Source organism: Semicossyphus pulcher, unplaced genomic scaffold, assembly GCF_022749685.1.
Source record: "Semicossyphus pulcher isolate SPU_LCO1_2020_fin unplaced genomic scaffold, fSemPul1.0.p SCAF_9, whole genome shotgun sequence".
NCBI lineage: Eukaryota > Metazoa > Chordata > Actinopteri > Labriformes > Labridae > Semicossyphus > Semicossyphus pulcher.
In genome coordinates this window covers 2,297,395-2,316,349 of record NW_027211770.1, presented here as the reverse complement: position 1 = coordinate 2,316,349, position 18,955 = coordinate 2,297,395, and the positions used below count along the sequence as shown (strand labels likewise).

General features: G+C 41.4%; 1 protein-coding gene across 1 annotated transcript in view; it reads right to left on the bottom strand.

Moving 5' to 3' along the window:
* snrka (SNF related kinase a) overlaps positions 1-13,611 on the bottom strand; it is a 51,229-nt gene extending 37,618 nt beyond the window's left edge. Inside the window, exon 1 of the mRNA XM_069656981.1 lies at positions 12,945-13,611. Within this exon, the coding sequence (XP_069513082.1) occupies positions 12,945-13,533 (589 nt within the window). The 5' untranslated portion in view covers positions 13,534-13,611. The remainder of the gene's footprint in view (positions 1-12,944) is intronic.
* Positions 13,612-18,955: the final 5,344 nt, after the last annotated feature.

Here is an 18,955-nt window from a genome sequence, read left to right as displayed (position 1 = left end):
TCTCACTCTTTTCACCAAAATACAGCTGAAGTCAAGAAATGAAACAGCCATCTCACTCATGGTTAATCTAAAACCAGCGCAAAAATGACAATTACTAACATATGCAGAACATATGTTCTAAACAGACACATTAAAAAAACTATCAAAATATTTTCTTGCATTTTGGAACATACATAGCAAACTTATAACTTCAACTACTCAGTCAGCACTAGGTGGCAGGCATGATGAGGACGTCCCTATCGCTGCCAGAGTGCGCGTCACAGCTGCGCAGAGCAGCACACACAGCGAAGGGAAGCATTATCTTTCCCATACAGAACGAAACATTGTGAAGAACAAACTCGTGTTAAAATCTCAGTAATCAGCCAAAGAAAGCTTGCTTTCAGAGCACCGCTGTTTCTACTCTCTGCGCATCTAAACTGCGCAGACGAGATCCCATGTGTACAGTCTGGCTCTCAGTTAGTTTTAAGTTCGATAATAACGACAGTACAGGAGCTTTAAGCTTTATTGTCTGCTAGTTTCACAGCGGTTACGCTCTAAACAACAAGCTTACACGTCTACACCTCCGTACAACCCCGCAGGAAGATATAGGGTTTTGTTTTAATAAGCCATCGTCGCGCTGCTGCCAGGTGTGTGCGTCTGTCTACTCCGCCTTCAGCACACCTGCAGCTCCTTACAGCAGTGAGACACATGCATGCGCGCGCGGACTGTTCTCATTCACAGAACGGCAAATGAAGACGTCTCATAAAGATGTTTAAGTTACGATTTTACGGTGCTACAGACAGACAGAGAGCAGAGCAGAGAGACAGCCATGTCACCGTGATGCTACGGTTTGATTGAGTCCCGACCAATGACTGTATATAGATGGACAACGCGTCTCCATCTGCTCCCATTGTACGAAATTGATGCCAAAATAGCCCGTGATAGGCGCTGCCATCTTGCGATGGTGACGTCATACGGAGCCAGAGACTGTGCAGTAGAGATTGGCTATAGCCACTTGTCTTAACCCAAACACACTTAACTAACCGAAAAAACAGCAAGGATCCCGCACACAGGCATGTTTAACAGCAGAACAGCTTCTCTGTGTTGGTCTGAGGTTAACGTTCACCGGTATGGAAACTTCAATGACTGTAGTGATTATTTTAGTTACGTTTCCTCTCGCGGATCGTCCTCCGCTCTGCTCACCCAGAACTGATTGGCTGCAGGAGCCTAATGTGTCAACAGAGCTGTCAATCATCATTTTGACAGCATCAAATAACTCATTAAAAATAATCATCAGAAAAATGAACACTTGGACGTGAATCACCATGATTATAACTAACTATAATGATAGAAACCACGTTTGAGAAAAATGTACCGGGCGTGTATTTTGATTTTATAGTTTGACCCATGTCCCATCTGTTAACATCTTTATGACCTATACTGCAGCCAGTCAGCAGGGGGCGCTCCAAATGTTTTGGCTTCACTTTTAGGGAGCTGTCATGTCGTCCATCTTTTTATACAGTCTATGGTCCCGACCTGCGGACTGTCGGCTGAGATCCAGACCTCTGCCCCGCCATAGACAGTCCATAGATCGTCCAAAATGCCCCAAACAGAGCAGAATAAGAAGAATAGAAACACAGACGAAGGGCAGATCCTCTGCAGATATAGACATCAGCTCACACTTCTCCTGGATCATGATGTTGATTAATAGGGAATATTTAATATAGAAAATCCTGCTCATTAAGCCTTTTATTACTATTACTAGCCTTTTATTACACTACATCTCCTCAGTAAGGTACAACTCAACATTTAACCATCACTACCTTTTTTCCTTGCTCACCTTTCTAAAATGTCTTGGAGCCCCCCAAGTTCTACTCGTTCTCCTCTTCCCAATCCCCCTTCCCCTAAGATACACTCACATTAATTTAACATCTCCTGAACATCCTCCTCCTCCTCCTCCTCCTCCTCCTCCTCTCTGTACTTCAGCTGCACCATGATGTTTTAATTAGCGACTGTGGATTTGTCTCTTGGCATCTTTTCCTCTGCTACTCTGCATTCAGGCATTTTGCTCTGATTAGGCAAGAAAGCAGCTTGAAATGACAGCAGCCATAGTACCAATAACCAGGGAGTGGGTTAAAGGAAATGGATTAAATCAGGACTGAAAAACTCAGGATTTGTATTTTTGATTTTCTTTCACCACAAAATGTATCAAGGTTTTAGCATTTTACTATGCTGGTCATCAGTCATCTAGAATTGGCTCACTTTTGCAGTGTCTGACCATAAGCAAACCATTGTCACCTGTAAAGTCTGTGGTAACTAAAAGCAGAGGCATCTAACGTCTAGGTTCCCCTGTGCACACATACAAATCTTATTCATCAAGCAAAAATGGTGGGTGAGGTGTGAAGGTTGTTTCGTATAGCCCTGTAGTCAATTCTCTCACTAATCCGTGGCCTGCAGTGTTTTGACTCCACATTTGAGGTGATACCAATACAACAGGTGGGTATCTACACCTTTGCCAATGGAAAACCAAATTAAGTTAACAAACACGTTAGAAAGCATATCAGTCAATTAGCATGCCAAACAGCCAGCTAGGCCTATCCAGTGGCCTGTGATGATACAGAGTGATGGGCCTCATTGCACCCAGCAGCACCACCTCTCATTTGTCATGGATCACTGAAAGGAATAATTACACCTAATCAGCCATGTTTCCCTGCATGCCTGCTTTCGTCTCTCTACAGTGGAGCCATACTGTGATATTACTTACTCCGACAGCTCTGTCTTTGGTAAGGCCAACATCATTTCCTTTCTTCATGTCCTTTCTGTTATCACTCTCTCCTTAAAGAGGACATGACTCTACGTCTTATTTACTCTATGATTAAGAAAATAACGAATAAAATGAGGCTGTGAAAATATAGAGAAATCTAGCAAAGCATCGCAGAGGAGAATTTTCTTTAAAAAAAAACTATTATCCATAAAAATGTACAAGTTTGTTTTACTCTATATCAATAATCTGACTCTGCAAAGTAAATGAAAGTATTAAGATTTGATTGTAGAAGTGAGCAGAAAAAATGGCAGATAAAATAAATACTTCATTTTTAACACCAACTTCACCATATTCATGTTAACTTTCAGTGGAAAGACGTACTAATAACAAATGAGAACACCTCTGACTAATTCACCGTTTTGCTTACCAAGCACTGGTCAGATACAGTACAGTGTTGGCTGTTTCATTTAAGATGTGAACTTCTGGAAAAGTCAGCCAGAGAGTAGCTCAGTGTGAGTATTAATAGCAGATGTGTCAGATCAAGAACAGACCAGACATCTGCCAGTTCAACCTGGACTGCTGTTAGGGAAGCGGAAAGGAACAGAGAAGATGACAGGGAACCGGGCGAGCCAAAGTTAGGTAGCCGAGTCCAAATGAAGACATCCCACACTGAGGTTGAAAACAGATACAGTGCAGAGTATGGCAGAATGCTCTGTGGGACATATCACACACCTGTTCTGCCTCCAGCTGAATACATACTGACCCTGCTGTCAACTACAACTGAAAGTAGTGGTGAAATACATACAAGCTTGAATTTATAGTAGATGCCAGTATTTCTGACTTTAACAGTAACAGTGGGGTATCATGATACCATGATGTTGCTGGAGTTTGAAAGTTTATCCGTTAGGCATAGAAAAATACTGTCAAACTGAATAAAAAAGTATCTGTGTATGAAAATGTGGCTGTAAATGGTAAATGGACTGTACATATATAGCGCTTTTCTAGTCTTTGCGACCACTCAAAGCTGCTTTTATACTACGCATCATATTCACCCATTCACACACACATACACTGACGGCGGAAGCTGCTACGTAAAGTGCCCAACTGTCAATCAGTTACATTCATACCCGTTAGCTATGCCACCGGGAGCAATTTGGGGTTCAGTGTCTTGGACACTTCGACATGTAGCCTGAGGGAATCGAACATCCGACCTACAGATTGAAAGACGACCGACTCTACCACTGAGCCACAGCCGCTCCATTGCTGTGTGAAAGACAACCTGCAGCAATTGGTAGCTACAGCTCCTCACTGACCAGCTAGCTACTGTCTCAGAGAGAGGGGAGAGTGGAGATGAAACCTACAGCCATTAATTCACAAATTAAGACAAGCATTAATGTTCTGAATCACTACAAAATGAATACAAATATGCTTCCAAGAACTGAACAAAGTAGGTATATGAGACAATAGCCCTTTTCACACTGCCAGCTCCAGGCGGGATTATCATGCCTCTGTTACGTTTCGTCTTCTATGTAGAACGCACTGAGGTAATAGTGGGGCGAAGTCGCTCTGAGCCAGCATCGAGGGTAGTAACAGTGAAAAAGAAGCGAAACGGCGTCTGTGTAAACTGCAGAGCCGGCAGGGCGGAACAGCGCAGTGTGTGTGTATTTGAAGCACGAGCTGTTTGTTTACACCTCGCACACGTTTTGCTTCCGCAAAGCCAGAGCGTATTTAAAAATACACACTAGTGTGGCTTTATGCCGGCGTTGCTTGGTCCAATGTAAAATGACAAAGGTGGCATGAGGACGGAGCTCCGTAAGGGCGCTGAGACGGAACCGCAGTGTACAAAAGGCTGATAATACGATTCCTTTGCTTAAACTGCACTGAAAGTAGTGCTATGATGTTGAATTAACATAAATGCATATCCCACTGATCTAATGGTATAAAAAAGGTAAAAAGAAATTACTCAGATTTCATGGTGGTGCGTTATTTATATCATGATAGATCCTGTCTAATACACAACACTAGGCATTGGCACTGTCAAGTGGTTTTCAATACATGTACCTGTGATATTTCAATTCTGGTAAGAAGAGTAAAACAATACTAAAGCCAAGCTTCAAAGTTATCTTTTAAATCAGGCAATGTTGAATTGTATTATTATCCAGTTAAACTAATTTTAAATATATACAGCAGTTTGGGATTTTCTTCATACCTTGATTAAGAAAGCAGCACTTTTTAAGTCAAACTAAATGGACAAAATTAAATACTTTGGAATGAATGCAGGTAAAATGAAATTGACCATTAAGCAATGCAAAGACACTGCATTTCACAATCACTTTCACATACGTGTCCTGTCAAATACCACCCTTTTCCATTTTAGGTGGGGAAAAGATCCATTACCTGATTATTATATATTTTTTATTATTGTTTTATGCCCAAATTTATTGATTTATGACACTAGCTTGATGAGCAGGAACAGCTTAATGGAGCAGAGTTTTGACAGTGTTTCCGTCTTAACCAGCAGAGCTGTATGTGCTGTAAATTGTGATGCTATTCAATCAATTAAAAATGTTTATTCTGATGAGAAATATGACTTGATAATTTGAGTGAGTTATTAAAAAAAAGGGAAAATACAGATTCTCTATAAAGATAAAGTAGACTTTGTTTGAATGAAAGGACGGCCTCAGGACACCCTGTTCAGACTACCAGCCCAAACCCAGTTTTTGGCATGTACACTCAATTTGATTCCTCATTCCTGAGATACTCTGAATTTTAAAAATCTTTGGTATGATTGGTATTAGAGGGGCTAGGCAGCCAGCACTCACTGATGCAATGATTGGCCATGGAAAAGAAGTTGATTACTGATAATAATACACCAGGATGCAAAATGAAGACCTAACAGCAGAACTGGCCTAGTTCATTATGGATCAAAGTCCAGCCTACAGTATTGGGTTCAAAGTGTTTAAACAAATAAATGACATTCTTTTTTTATATTCTCAAAACTTTTGTCCACTGCCTGAAATAATTTAGAGAACAAGAGACTTTATTGTCAACAGGGCTCCAGTGTGCGACAAGTTAAGGGCAACTAAACATTTTCATTGGTCACACATGTGTAACTAAATTTTAGAAGGTTAACATCAAGATGTACTGAAATCAACACACATATAAACTGGTTGCTGCTGAACCGTGGGTTTCCTTGGCAAGTGGTTATACCGCCTTCAAATAGTCACCCAGCCACCCTTGCTAACTGGCTACTCCAGAGCTGCTGACAGAGGCAGCTTACAGAAGCTACATTGGGTTGGATTTCCAAGGCTAAATGGGGCTGGCTAGCTACAGCAGCAAACAGTTGAGTTTTCATTAAGGCTGCTGGATTTGAGCTGAGCTCCAATCATCAACATTTTCTGTAAGTCAGTCATATAACTTAGTTCCAGCTGTTTAGTCTGTCTCATCAGTTTTTCCTTCTTCAGTCTTCGTGTTCCTATGAAACCAAACTTGTAAACGACTGTTGAGCGTTCATTTGCTGTTAGGACAGCTTTAGAGCAGGAGCAGATAGCATCAATGGACTAATGAAAGTTTGAAGCAGGAAGGAAAAAACGCCTCACTAGCAGCCTGCCATTTTGTGATGCTAACCTCGCTAAAGACACAGAATCATTTAGTGCACATATCACAAACCTCTGATGGCAACCGTGGCCAAAAGCTGCTTTTGTTTCTGCTCCATTGTTTGTTTTCCTCCTGGTATTTTCCACCAGGAGCATGATGGGAAATTATCTAAATAAAACCTAGTTGTAGTCTTGCAACTAGAGTCTTTTAAAATCTTACAGTCTATGACAAAAGATGTCTTAAGGAGTGTGATGGTGTCAGACCACCAGTTACCAGGGTTAGCCATTAGGGAAAAAAAGGCCAATAACTTGAAAACAAGCAGCACAGATGTTGTTTAACAGGGCTAACAGAAGACATTCTGACAAAAGCACATGGTGATGAATAAGTGGCATGGGTCTGCTATCGTGTATGCAGACTTACTGTCACGCTGTCAGGGCTTACTGGAATAGATCGCAGCCATAATAAATGTTATTAGCAAAACATGTGCTTTTCCTACAAAGACTAGGCAGAATGTGTTCTGTGAAAAAAGGCCTGTTAAGTAAGGCCTGGTTAAGAGTGTGTCATTCAGACAGGGAAAAAATCTTAAAGGGAAAGTTCAGTTTCTTGAAGGTAAGGTTGTATGAGGCACATCAATAGAGAGTGAGCTACAGCAGACAGCACTACGCCTGTTTAGAGAAGCTGGACAGAAAAACAAAACTGAAGCTTTAAAGAACAAGACTAGGTCAAAACCTAGTATGTGGCTGATCGCATCAGGTCAATGTGCGCTTGGGGGCAATGAGTTACAAGGACTGTTCTTATGAGGCCGATGAAAACGTGAGTGAGTGATGGTACTTTCACAGCTATGGAGAGAGAGAGTTGCGACATCGCAATGGTGGATCATGGAGCATATCAGACCTCCCCTGACGTGACTTTATCAGGGGAGTAGGCAGGGCTGCTCCTCCGCTGCTCATCCGCTTTCCTCACCTACGTCCGCAGCGCGCACCTGCTTTCAAACACGTTATACGGACAGTCCAACACATTGCCCACAAAAGCGCACATTGACCTGATGCGGTCAGCCACATGGTAGGTTTTGACCTAGTCTTTTTTCCTCAACCATCAGAGGTCTGTGTTCCTTAGCATGCTGTGCCCTGCCATAGATCAGCTGTTAGGTTCAGAAAGTGATGTTGTGAGCTAATCAGAAATTTCAAACTAGGAGTGTCCTAGTCACCACAGCGATTTCACTGTGATTCCTTGAGTGATATTGGCCTCATGTGGCTAGTTGCACCGAATAAATACATCAACACTCCATGTGCAACACTGAGACAACTCCGTGTTGGCAGTGATCATTTTTCTGAGGAGGATTATGCAAAACCACTGGCAAATAAGCCAACTAAATACTTCCTGAAGAGCTGTGCTCTACCCAACCATCTGGAAAGATATCGCTAAATAAATGAAACGGCATAAAAACAACCACACAAGTATTTCTCTCTTTCTGCCTGACCCCCTCTGCAAAAGGTATCTCTCTCTTGTTTGCTCTGGTTCATATCTTTCATTTCATTCTATATTTTCCATCATTCCATTCTCGTAATTGTTGATTCTTCTGTAAGCCGCTGAACTGAACAGCTGATCTTTTCTTTTCAGCAACTGGGAACTGGAAAGTTCCCTATTTAGGAATAAGGATTTCAAGAAGGCGCACAGATCTGCACAGTGTAATTTTATCCAGCTGCTTTATGTCAGCCTTCCTGATGAACCTGTTTGTCCATACACCATTCCTACAAACCATCAATCAGTCTGTCTGAGACACTGAGTTACATAACAGTAAGTGACTGGAAAACTGCTGTATAAGACTGTATATTTGTGTGTGTCTGTACATGCACATCTTTCCATCCTGGTCAGCCATTACAAAATGCCTCAGGCACAGCAAAATTCAACCCAAAGGTAAAGAGGAGGGCAGAGGTGTAGGGTGTTAATGTGTTACATTCACAAATATAACCTTGACTGGGAATTTGAGTTTTGTTTGTGTGCACAGTCAGACTTAATGAAAATCGAGGACATCAGCATTCCCTGTCGTTGACAAGAAGGACACAGCCCTTAATTTTGCACCACACAGTCTCCAATGTACACAGTGGTTGTACTAATGAACTGTTGGTTTTGTATTATACCAGGGATATTTATCTTTTAAACACAGTGCTGCTAAACAGCAGTCCCTGTAACACAAAGTGGAGCTGAGACAGACTTATTAGAACAGAAACCCTCATGCAGATTTACAAGTGTAAATAAATAATGATGCAAACCCAGGTACATCTGTATAATTGCTATAGCTCAATCTCCTTTGTTTCCTCTGGATAAGCTCCGATGGTAATGAAACAAATCAAACAAGGCCATGCTATAACTGAATATCTTCAGTGGCATTATTAACGTACAGTTAAAGTTTGGATAGATAATATATACCCTCAGTGGAAAATCTATATGGTTCATAAAGATTCATAAAGATCATAAAGACAGCCAGGGCCACTGTGGCTCAGTGGTAGAGTCGGTCATCTTTCAATCAGAATGTCGGAGAATGTCGATCCCCAGCTCCCTCAATCTTCGATTCCACAGGATCCGTCTCCGGTACAGACTCCCGTTTTTTCCCGTTTATTTTAAGATACACACTGAAATCTCGAAAAATGAACATTTTTAATTAGGTAGTGTACTCCTCCATGGTAGAAGCGCAAAAATCACGGACTGATTTCCAAATGAGCAGATAATCAACCTCGGATGTGCAAACTGAACTGTAGTTTGTGTGTTGCTCTGCTAACATTGAAGTTATCGCGTGATTTCTCAATTCTCACGCGATTATGTAGTTCTCCCGCAATCTTGTGATCTCGCTGCCCTGCGCTGAGCTGTGGACCAGACACGCTTCCTGTGTGTGAGGGCTCGCGCCATTGATGGACCACAAACGCGGCGCAGACGGAACGAGCAGGAGACGGATCCTGTGGGATCGAGTGGTCAGTCTAAATGTAGAAGTATTCTTCTGCAAGACACTGAATCCCAAATTGCTCCCAGTGGCATAGCCAACGGGTATGAATGTGATAACTGATTGACAGTTGGGCACTTTACGTAGCAGGCTCTGCCATCAGTGTGTGATAGTGTGTGTGAATGTGACATGTAATGTAAAAGCAGCTTTGAGTGGTCGCAAAGGATTGAAAAGCGCTATATAAGTACAGTCCATTTACAATTACCATAAAGAATATCATCTAAAAATAATGATTCAAAGGACAGCTCATTTTACAGCTTTATGGATTAAAATCCAATACTGTTAATATAACCTCCTGAAAGACAGCCACCCTCATGACACTGAAAAGCTTGGCTTTAGGCTCAACATACCTCGCTAACTCATTAATCTAGCTTAGTAGAACACCCCCCTCGCCCAGTCCAAACAATAGCATGGATTAACTGTTCTTCTCATCTACTGGCAGCAGGCAACAGTAACCAGGGCTGCAATTAAGAGCCTCTCTGGTTGCTCTCTAGAGACACAGCTCTGATGCCCTCATGTTGCAGACGCCATGGCCTGCCAAACAGCACTGCATGGCTACTTGTACAAAAGGTAAGATTCTGTAGATATCACCCTCCCAAATAACACTCACTGGTTGAGCTGCATGATATACTCCCACCACTGCCATTTATATGAAAAACTGTCAAGAAAGTCAGGAATTGTGATCTCAATTATGCTATAAACTTCATTCTAACCTAAAACCCCATGCATGTTTTGGCGCCAAGTCTAGCAGATAAAGAGGGCTTCACTCCACTGGGATGGTCACTAGCAAAACAGAACTATCCCTTTCTGTGTCCGAGGATGCTCATGTGCAAACAATAAGCACTGTCAACTCAATATACTTTATATCATCGCAGCAAACACACCAGGCTAATGGCTTTGACCACAGCATCACAAGCACCAAAACAGGCAATGCACATTCACAACACTTTACTTTAAATTACAGTCCCAAGAGCAAATTGAATTACTCGCATGAAGAAATTAAATAGAAAGTAAATGGCAATGGCAACGCAAGTGACGAGATGCAAGCATGTGAAACTCAATTGTGAGTTCAAAAATGGCATTTGCTCTTTTCTATTCTGGGTGATTGAGCAAGGCTCTTCATTATTTAACTTTATATTGATAAAATACAATAAATAATATTCAATCTTAAACAATTAATCTGTACATTATTTGTTAACATAGATGCAGACTGTGTGGCTGCACTAACCTGTTAACATGTTTGCCAAAATGAAATGCCAGAGGTTCTGCGACTGCCACGCACTGCTAAAGCGTGCAGCTTAGACCCAGCATAATTGCGGCTCCTCATTTCTCCTGGGAGAGACTTTTTTTTTTACTATGACATCATATCTGCATACTCTGACGCTAAATGGGAAATTGTGAATTTAAAAAATGTGTTCTTCAGATCCAAGAAAAATATAATCGACCATATCACAGCAGTCAGTAAGCAGTGACTTCTGTCAGAACCCTACATGATCAGACCCTCTGGTCCTTGTGCACCACATGCGGCCAAGAGCAACAAGACAACGTTGACAATCTTGAAACTTTAGCCAGCTATTAATCCAGACTCTCATGTTTCATTATTTTCCCTCCATCACCTGGTGCTAATGCAAAGTAAAGCTTCATTCATTTCAAAAAGTTACTCACAGAGCACAGAAAAAGGGCTGGGTGATAAATCGATGGGGGCCTGCAAAAAAATTAATCACTAACTATGATAAACTTTGGACATTTGTTATGGATCAATCGGACAGCAGAAATAGTCCCTTCCTGTAACACTGTGTCCGCCTATGGGCATCAGAGGCCCTTAACACACCTGGTATTAACATGTGTCCCGGGTGATCCGTACAGCTCTAAGTACTAGCATTCACACTTTGCATTTCAATGCGTCTCCAAATGTGTCTTCAGTGGCCACTTTTATCGGATCTCACTTTCCCGCTTTGTATGCAAATAAACACGGAGCCTCATTCACCTTAATAAACCTTTAAAAACATCATATGATACAAAAAACTGTGATGCAGACTCACAGCACAGAGAGGGGGAGAGCTGCGCACAAGCACAGAGGGAGGGAGAGCGGGTGAGTACGGACTGAGGTGATGACGTGAGAAGAAACTTTGAGCATGAAGCCTGACATTCTAAAGCTCTGTGTTTATCAGTCAAATATATGAACAACACAGCATATGGACATGACAGCATGTTGGGGTGGGGTTCATACTTGATAGTAACTGTGCGCAGAATTACGGGACAGATCGCGATGTTATTGAGGCAGGTACAGAGCATGAGAAACAGGTACAGATCTGTGTCCTCGCTGTGCTGCATTATTAAACTCTGATAACTGCAAATGGATCATATCTCTGACCCGCGCCGTCTCTCTCCCCCTCGTTGGTTCAGGATTGTCCCGTATTAAAATCTTAAATGCAGTCTCCTTACTGATTAAGGGCCAGAGAAAGACACACTCAATGAAGCAGACACTGTACTGAATTTTTTAGACTATTTAGGCACATGTTAAATGAGTGTAAGGTTATGGTTAAGTGTGGGTTGGTGTGCGTATGTGCATATAATTTCCTTGAGAAAGTGACCACAGTTTCCTCATTGCATCTGTGGCACCTCTTCAGTTTGTGAGAAACGTGACTAAAAAAGGGGAAACAGATACTTACTTCAAAAGCATTTCCTACACATAGAAACAACCATAACACCCTTTTTGGACTCACAGGACTTTCACCACATATCCAACCACACTGGAGGGAAAACTAGATTAACTCAGCACGTCACCATCCAATTCAGGCACTGAACATAGACCCATGTTTTCGCCATCATTGAAGCTACCTGATGTGAAAGATATCATATCAGCCATGGAAGGACACACAATCTGTCTGTCTGCACTCTGTCAGCCCTCATAGAAAATCAATGAGCCAGTTAATTTTGTGCAATGGGACACCCACAGACATCAGTGCTAGTAGAGCTGACCTTGTAGCACATGGCTTATGGCAGCTACAAAATGATCTGTGTCAAAATGCTGTTAGCAGCTTACTGCAACTAAAACACACAGTTTGATTTTTAAAATAAGTTCTATCATAAATATTCTGTTGCACGGGGTCCTGACATATGATTGATGGCTGTTCTGCATTGAGGCTATCTAAATACAAAATAGGCCACGGTGAACACGTGTTCAGGCTCCATAAGCACACTAACCACCAAGGTGTTAAAGCAAGGTGTGACAGAAATGTGTGAAACAGGTGCTAGCCACATTGCCAACCTCATTACACCACTGAGCTATAGCTGAGTTTTAGTGCGATTTTGATAAAGATGTCCAGTGTAGTTTGATGCCAAAAGCCTGTGTTATGACACAGAGACATGCCTTTTAGGAGGTGAGGAATGAAAACAGCGTTTTGACAATCAATGAATTAAACATAATAAAATAGCAACCATTCCTGTGTCAAAGCACAAGACTCTCAAAAATGGACTGAATCATAGATCTAGCCCACATCCTGTCTGCCAGTACTTCACTGTAAATATCTGATGTATTCTCATTAACAGTGTGACTCATTTCATTACTTTAGCATCATTCCTTAGCCTAAATGCTTTGCATACCTACGGCTGGAGCATCATACTCATCGCCCAGCAGTATTTCCGGGGCTGAGTAGGCCAGAGATCCACAACTGGTTGTCAGCTTTTTCCCTGGCTGGAACTTGTTACTGAATCCGAAGTCAGTGAGCTTGACCAGCCCTTGTTTCTCAAAGAAAACCACATTTTCCGGCTTAAGGTCCCTGTGCACCACATGCAGGCGATGGCAGTAGGAAATAGCATGGACAATCTGGGCAAAATATTTCTTAGCCAGCTCTTCATTCAGACCCTCCTCATGTTTCATGATGTAGTCGAACATGTCCCCTCCATCGCCAAGCTCCAAGATGAGGTAAAGCTTCGTCTGAGTATCTATCACTTCATACAGGCGCACAATGTTTGGGTGCTGGACCAGTTTCATGCAGCGAACTTCCTGGAAAAGGTGGCCTGTGGCCACAGTGTCCAGCTTAGTCTTGTCAATCACCTTCACAGCCACTTTCTCCCCAGTGAAGACATGGCGTGCCAGCTTGACTACAGCAAAGTGGCCACGGCCCAACGTCTTGTCCAGATCATACAGTCCAGCGATCTTGCCATCGTAGCCCCGCTTGAAGCCTGCCATTGCTGGAGAGGGCGATGGGGAGAGGGGAGCCCCCCCTGTGGGTAGGGGAAGGTTGGCTGAGTCGTGTGGGTCCAGCTTAGCTTAATTCATCGAAGGCTGAGCAAGAAACCCATGGCCCCAGCTTCCTAAATAGAACAAGACATACACAATTACTTCACTACAATTAATTGGCAAAGTTGACTTTGATAATGATTAGGAGATGAATGATTAAAATTTTATTTTGAAGCATTTTTCTTTTTTAACTCATTGTTAAATCTGTCAGACGATACATGCCTACCCCCACTATTAACAGAGAAAACATTGAGCCGAATGATGCAAGGATGTATTAACGTCTGGAATAAAATAAGTTTTGTTCGACGTAATAAACAACAATAAAAGCAGTTATAATACAGTATGTGCATTAGCGCATCAAACATGTTATACATAATTCTCCAGCTTGCTGAGCATTCAGAGGCGTTGTGCTTGTTTTGACAGGAAGGCTGCTGCACCAACGTTAGCTAATTTATCCTAATGTGCCGCCTCGTGCTGCTACAGTAAAAAGAGTTAAAACTTTCATAACGCTGTACTATTTTTTTTTTTGGCACGCTTAGGCAGCTATGTTGTTATCCCAGCTTAGTTGAACAGACTCGTCCAGAAGTCAGCTGCATAACGGGCCCAACGGTAGCACAAACAACTAATGTTAGCCGAACGTTACCAGAGGCTAGCTCGTTGTTCATTGATTGGTCAACGTTAGCTCACTGGCTGACAAACATTAACTGCTTTCGTTCTCTAACGTTAGGACATCGCCCATTATTTCACAAACCCACCCAACGATCAACTGTTACCTAAACACATTTACCTAGCCATATAACAGAGCCTTAGTGAAACAGCAACACGGGTGCTCTTTAAAATACCCAACTACTAGCGTTAGTTAGCATGTAGCAAGCTAAAGTTACTACGGCTCGCGCAGCTCACCTCTCCTGCTTCTCCTCGGTAAACATAAAGCCTCGAGCCGGGTCTTTACCGATGCCTGGGTCCTTTGGGTGATCTCTACAGAAGCTTATTGCTATTTTCAGAGTAGGCAAGGATGGTACCACCTCGTCGAAGTGGCCGCAGCACTCAGAAGGTGCCTATGCAGAGAGTTCATCCGTAAAACGAGGCATTGCATCGTTGGCAACAGCAGCCCTAATCGGAATCGCTCTATCCTCCCAGCCGAAGCGGTGGGGCTGTAATGCTGCATTCACGTGCTAAAAAAAGTGTCGAGATTTCCATGACAATCACAGTTCATTCACACCAATGATTACAGTGCATCCCAGACTTGTAGCATTGTTTTCCACAGAGAGGTAGAGATGTGCATTGCCCATGTATAATAGATTACATAAACCAAAATATACAATTCAACATTTTTCCATTAAATGTTCAGTGGGTTGTTATACAATTATTTTTATCACCAACAACAGTGAAAATTACTGTCCAACTAAAGGGTGCTTGGCTTTGAGGCAAAATAAATAAAACATAAGAGTTTTAAATCATTCTACAATGTATAGCATTCATTGAATTAAGGAGCACTTACTTTGACACGTTCAAAAATACTACATACTATAATACAATACGATACTAAAAAGGGACATGGTATACCTTGCTGTCCATTATGTATCAACATGCCACATACCGACAGTTAAAGACACACACACACACACCTCTGACAACACAGACGTACACACAAGCCATCAACATCAACACACACAAAGTAACATATGCACAAACATTTGGATGGTGACAGTGTTGACATAATGTCATTTTTTAATTTTTAAATTCTTCATTTGTAATGTTGTGTTAAAGCCAATACCGCTTGTTTGTATATTATCCAAATATATGATTGTTATGTACTTTGATGTTTTCGTAAATGTGTTTTGAAAACTTTAATGCATATAAAGTCTTAAAAACAGTTTTGGTGCTCAGAATTACGAAGATCAAGGGAAGGCAGCATAAGAGCATCACCAACCGCATTCGACTCTGACGTCAAACAAAGTCTTTTGATTTGGAATGCTTGCCGAAATGTTATTGTCTTACACGACATCATATTCCATAAAGTAACAGTTAACAAAGATATGACAAAGATATTTCAGCTTTGTCCTAATGAAAGGGAGAGATTTAATATTGTGAATTTTGGGATTTGCATGGCAGGACGTCCAATGTATGGCTATCAATGTAATAGCCAATGATTTAAAACAAAGACAAAACATCGGACAGCACTTGGTGTGGTAATAATCATTTAACATTTATGTTCAATACTACAACACAGCTTCGTGTGATGAATACATAGCCTGTCGGGTTCAGATTGGTCTCTCCAATATACGGCGTGCAGTGACATCTAGTGACTGAGAAGACAATTGTTTTAAGAAACAATTGTTTGGGCCTCTACTTGACCTACCTGAGTATGTTCCTCCTAAGATTGGGTGTTTACTTTTACTTAAAAAGAGTTAAGTGATGCACACATGTTTGAGCTACCAGAAGGTCATCATTTTATATAGCCTATTTGTGTTTCACTCACTCATGAAAGTTATGTCTTTCCTCACAGTTTCTGCTGAGGGAGTCAAAAACCTCTGCTATGTTGTCTGCTCATGGTTTGACACAAATGGGAATATGTTTCAGAAGAATGGTTGTCATTCCTCCAGTATAGAGTTCAGTTAAAGGCTTAGAGAGCCAATTAAAGGGGCACTAAATTGGTCAATTTGTCTTCCATCGGTTGTTTCATTTTTTTGGGTGTTGAGATCAGAATGTGAAAAACAATGACAAGTAGAGCTGGGATTTTGTTTTATAGGCCACCAAGCCTTTATTTATGCATACAGGTAGATCTAATGATTTGGATATTATTCAGTAGTCACAGCAATAATAATGATAATGATAATGATAAACAATACACAGTGTTCATTGCTTTTTTCAAACTCAAGATGGGAGTGTTGGATTTGATATGTCACCACACTGCATTTACACACTGTTCTCCAAAAAGGAATTAGTTTACTTTCCCAGACATCCATAAGAGTTTGTTTGATGGAGAAAATCTAGACGTATACATTTTTTACTTCACTGAGCCAACTAAGAACTTCAGAAAAAGTAGTTTTTGAAGACTCACACAAAGTTCCAAGTTGTTTTTGTTAGCAAGGATTTGTTTTATTTGGTAATTTACAATACCTTAAGACATACCCATCCATCCATCCATCCATCCATCCATCCATTATCTATACCGCTTATCCTGTTCAGGGTCGCAGAGGGCTGGAGCCGATACTTCCTGGACTGAGCACCAGTCCATCACAGGGCTGACACACAGAGACAGGCAACCATTCACGCTCACACTCACACTCACACCTACGGACAATTTTGGAGTCACCATTTTACCTGACAAGCATGTGGGAGGTCTGTGGGAGGAAGTGTGGCTTCCCTCCTACCCGGAGGGAAGACACACATGCACGGGGAGAACATGCAAACGCCACCCAGAAAGGCCAACTTCATCTGAACCAGGCTTCGAAATAGGAACCTTCTTGCTGTGAGGTGACAGCGCTAACCACACCACCACTATGCAACCTTAAGACATATAATTACCATATAATAGAGTTAGCTTTATTGGCCAGGTTGTCATACAAGGAATTTGACTCGGGTTTAACTTTGTCCTCTATTTACACACATTTGAACATTGAATATTACACTAATATGTACAAGTCTACGTGGGACAATGCTTTAATGGTGAGGAGTGCAAAGAATGCTGAAATAGTACGATAAAGAAATGTGTAATTATATAACAGATATATGTATGAGGTAGATTTTTTCAGTATTTACAGTAAAAAAAAAACTGTGCATAGATTCATGTCAGATGAGGGATGATATTTACATGATTAAAATGTGTCACTATACACTGAGATAAACAATCTTATTTACAGGCACTGTGGGTGTTGTGTCACAGGTTTTTTTTTTTTTTTTTTTACAGTGATTGTTCTGAAGCTCTGTAACCGTCAAGTGTTTACCACAACTTGGTGACAGCGTGTGGGAAGAAACTGTTTTTGTGTCTAGTAGTTTTGACGCACAGTGCTCTGTAACGCCTATCTCAGGGGAGAAGTTTAAACAGTTTATGTCTGGGGTGTGTTTAAACAATTAATAATAATCATGCACATATTCAAGGCACATAGTCTTATGTTCACTATGGAAAACATCAAATAAAAGCAAGGTTGGCAGACGTAATTATACAGCATAAAATTCCTCCCCTTCCAGAGGATAAAAGTTCTTCACATAAATAAAGTTATTATAATGAACAGTTTAGGTTTGATCATTACCATGACATTGCATCATAGATATGCAATCCCTTTCATGTTTTCATTTTACACTCTGCAAACATCCTTGGCCTATTATACCTTCAGCCTGTACCATTAAAGTATGGTCTATGATAGCTACATTACCCATACCATTATCATTAATACATGTAATTCATGTCTGTATCTACTTCTTTCGTGACTTTTTCCCCCTGCATTAGTTAGGTGGATCAACACTATAGCCTACCTACCTATGGGTACAAATGAAGTAACCTGACCTAACCTAACCTAACCTAGCCTCTGTGGGGGATTATTGGCTCCTATCAAGACCAAGTCAATTAAATCAATCAAATATTAAATTAGTGATATTTATAGTTTTACTGAAAAATGATCTCGATGCTTCGTTTACGTCTGTGTTAGTTAATATGCTCAAGATGCAATAATTATCAATGGCAAATATGACAATTAGAGAGGTCGAGTGACATCGCGAGATCTGAGCACGGGATTTCCCTCGGCGGTAGGTGGAGACTTAACACAGCAGAGTGGAGTCGGTATCCAGGCAGCTGCTCTCTGTCGCTGCCTTTCTGAGAGCTAGGCTAGCTGGTAAACAACACCAAACAGCCCCGGCGGTTAGACGGAGAATGTAATGACTGAACACGCCGTTGTTTTTGCTAATAGTCTAGGTATCCGCCGGTGTTCTGCTTTCTATTCCCACTACATGTCTTGTGTTCCCGTTCAGGACCGTCTCTGCAATCGGCTGTAACGTTACTGAGGTACACTGATGCTGCCTAAATGAGCTAACCGCTCAACTGTCTCCAAAGACAAAAGCAACATTCTCACACAGACCTGAGGTAAGAATTATTTTGATAAAGATTTTTTATTTGTTTTAGTGGGGAAAATGGGTAGTATCATTCTCTCAGCTGTAACTGTCACAGGGCTTTGCCTTTGCAGGTGTTGGTTTATCTCACAGATGAGTGTGTCCAGCCGACACTTAGAGTTGTATCTTTGCAGATGTGTGTCATAATTAGCCTATACCAAATACTGATTTAGAAAATGTATACTCCAGTACAAGTATATCTCCACTGACTTCTTCAGTACTGTTAATATCACACACATTTAACAAAGAATATAGGCTACTA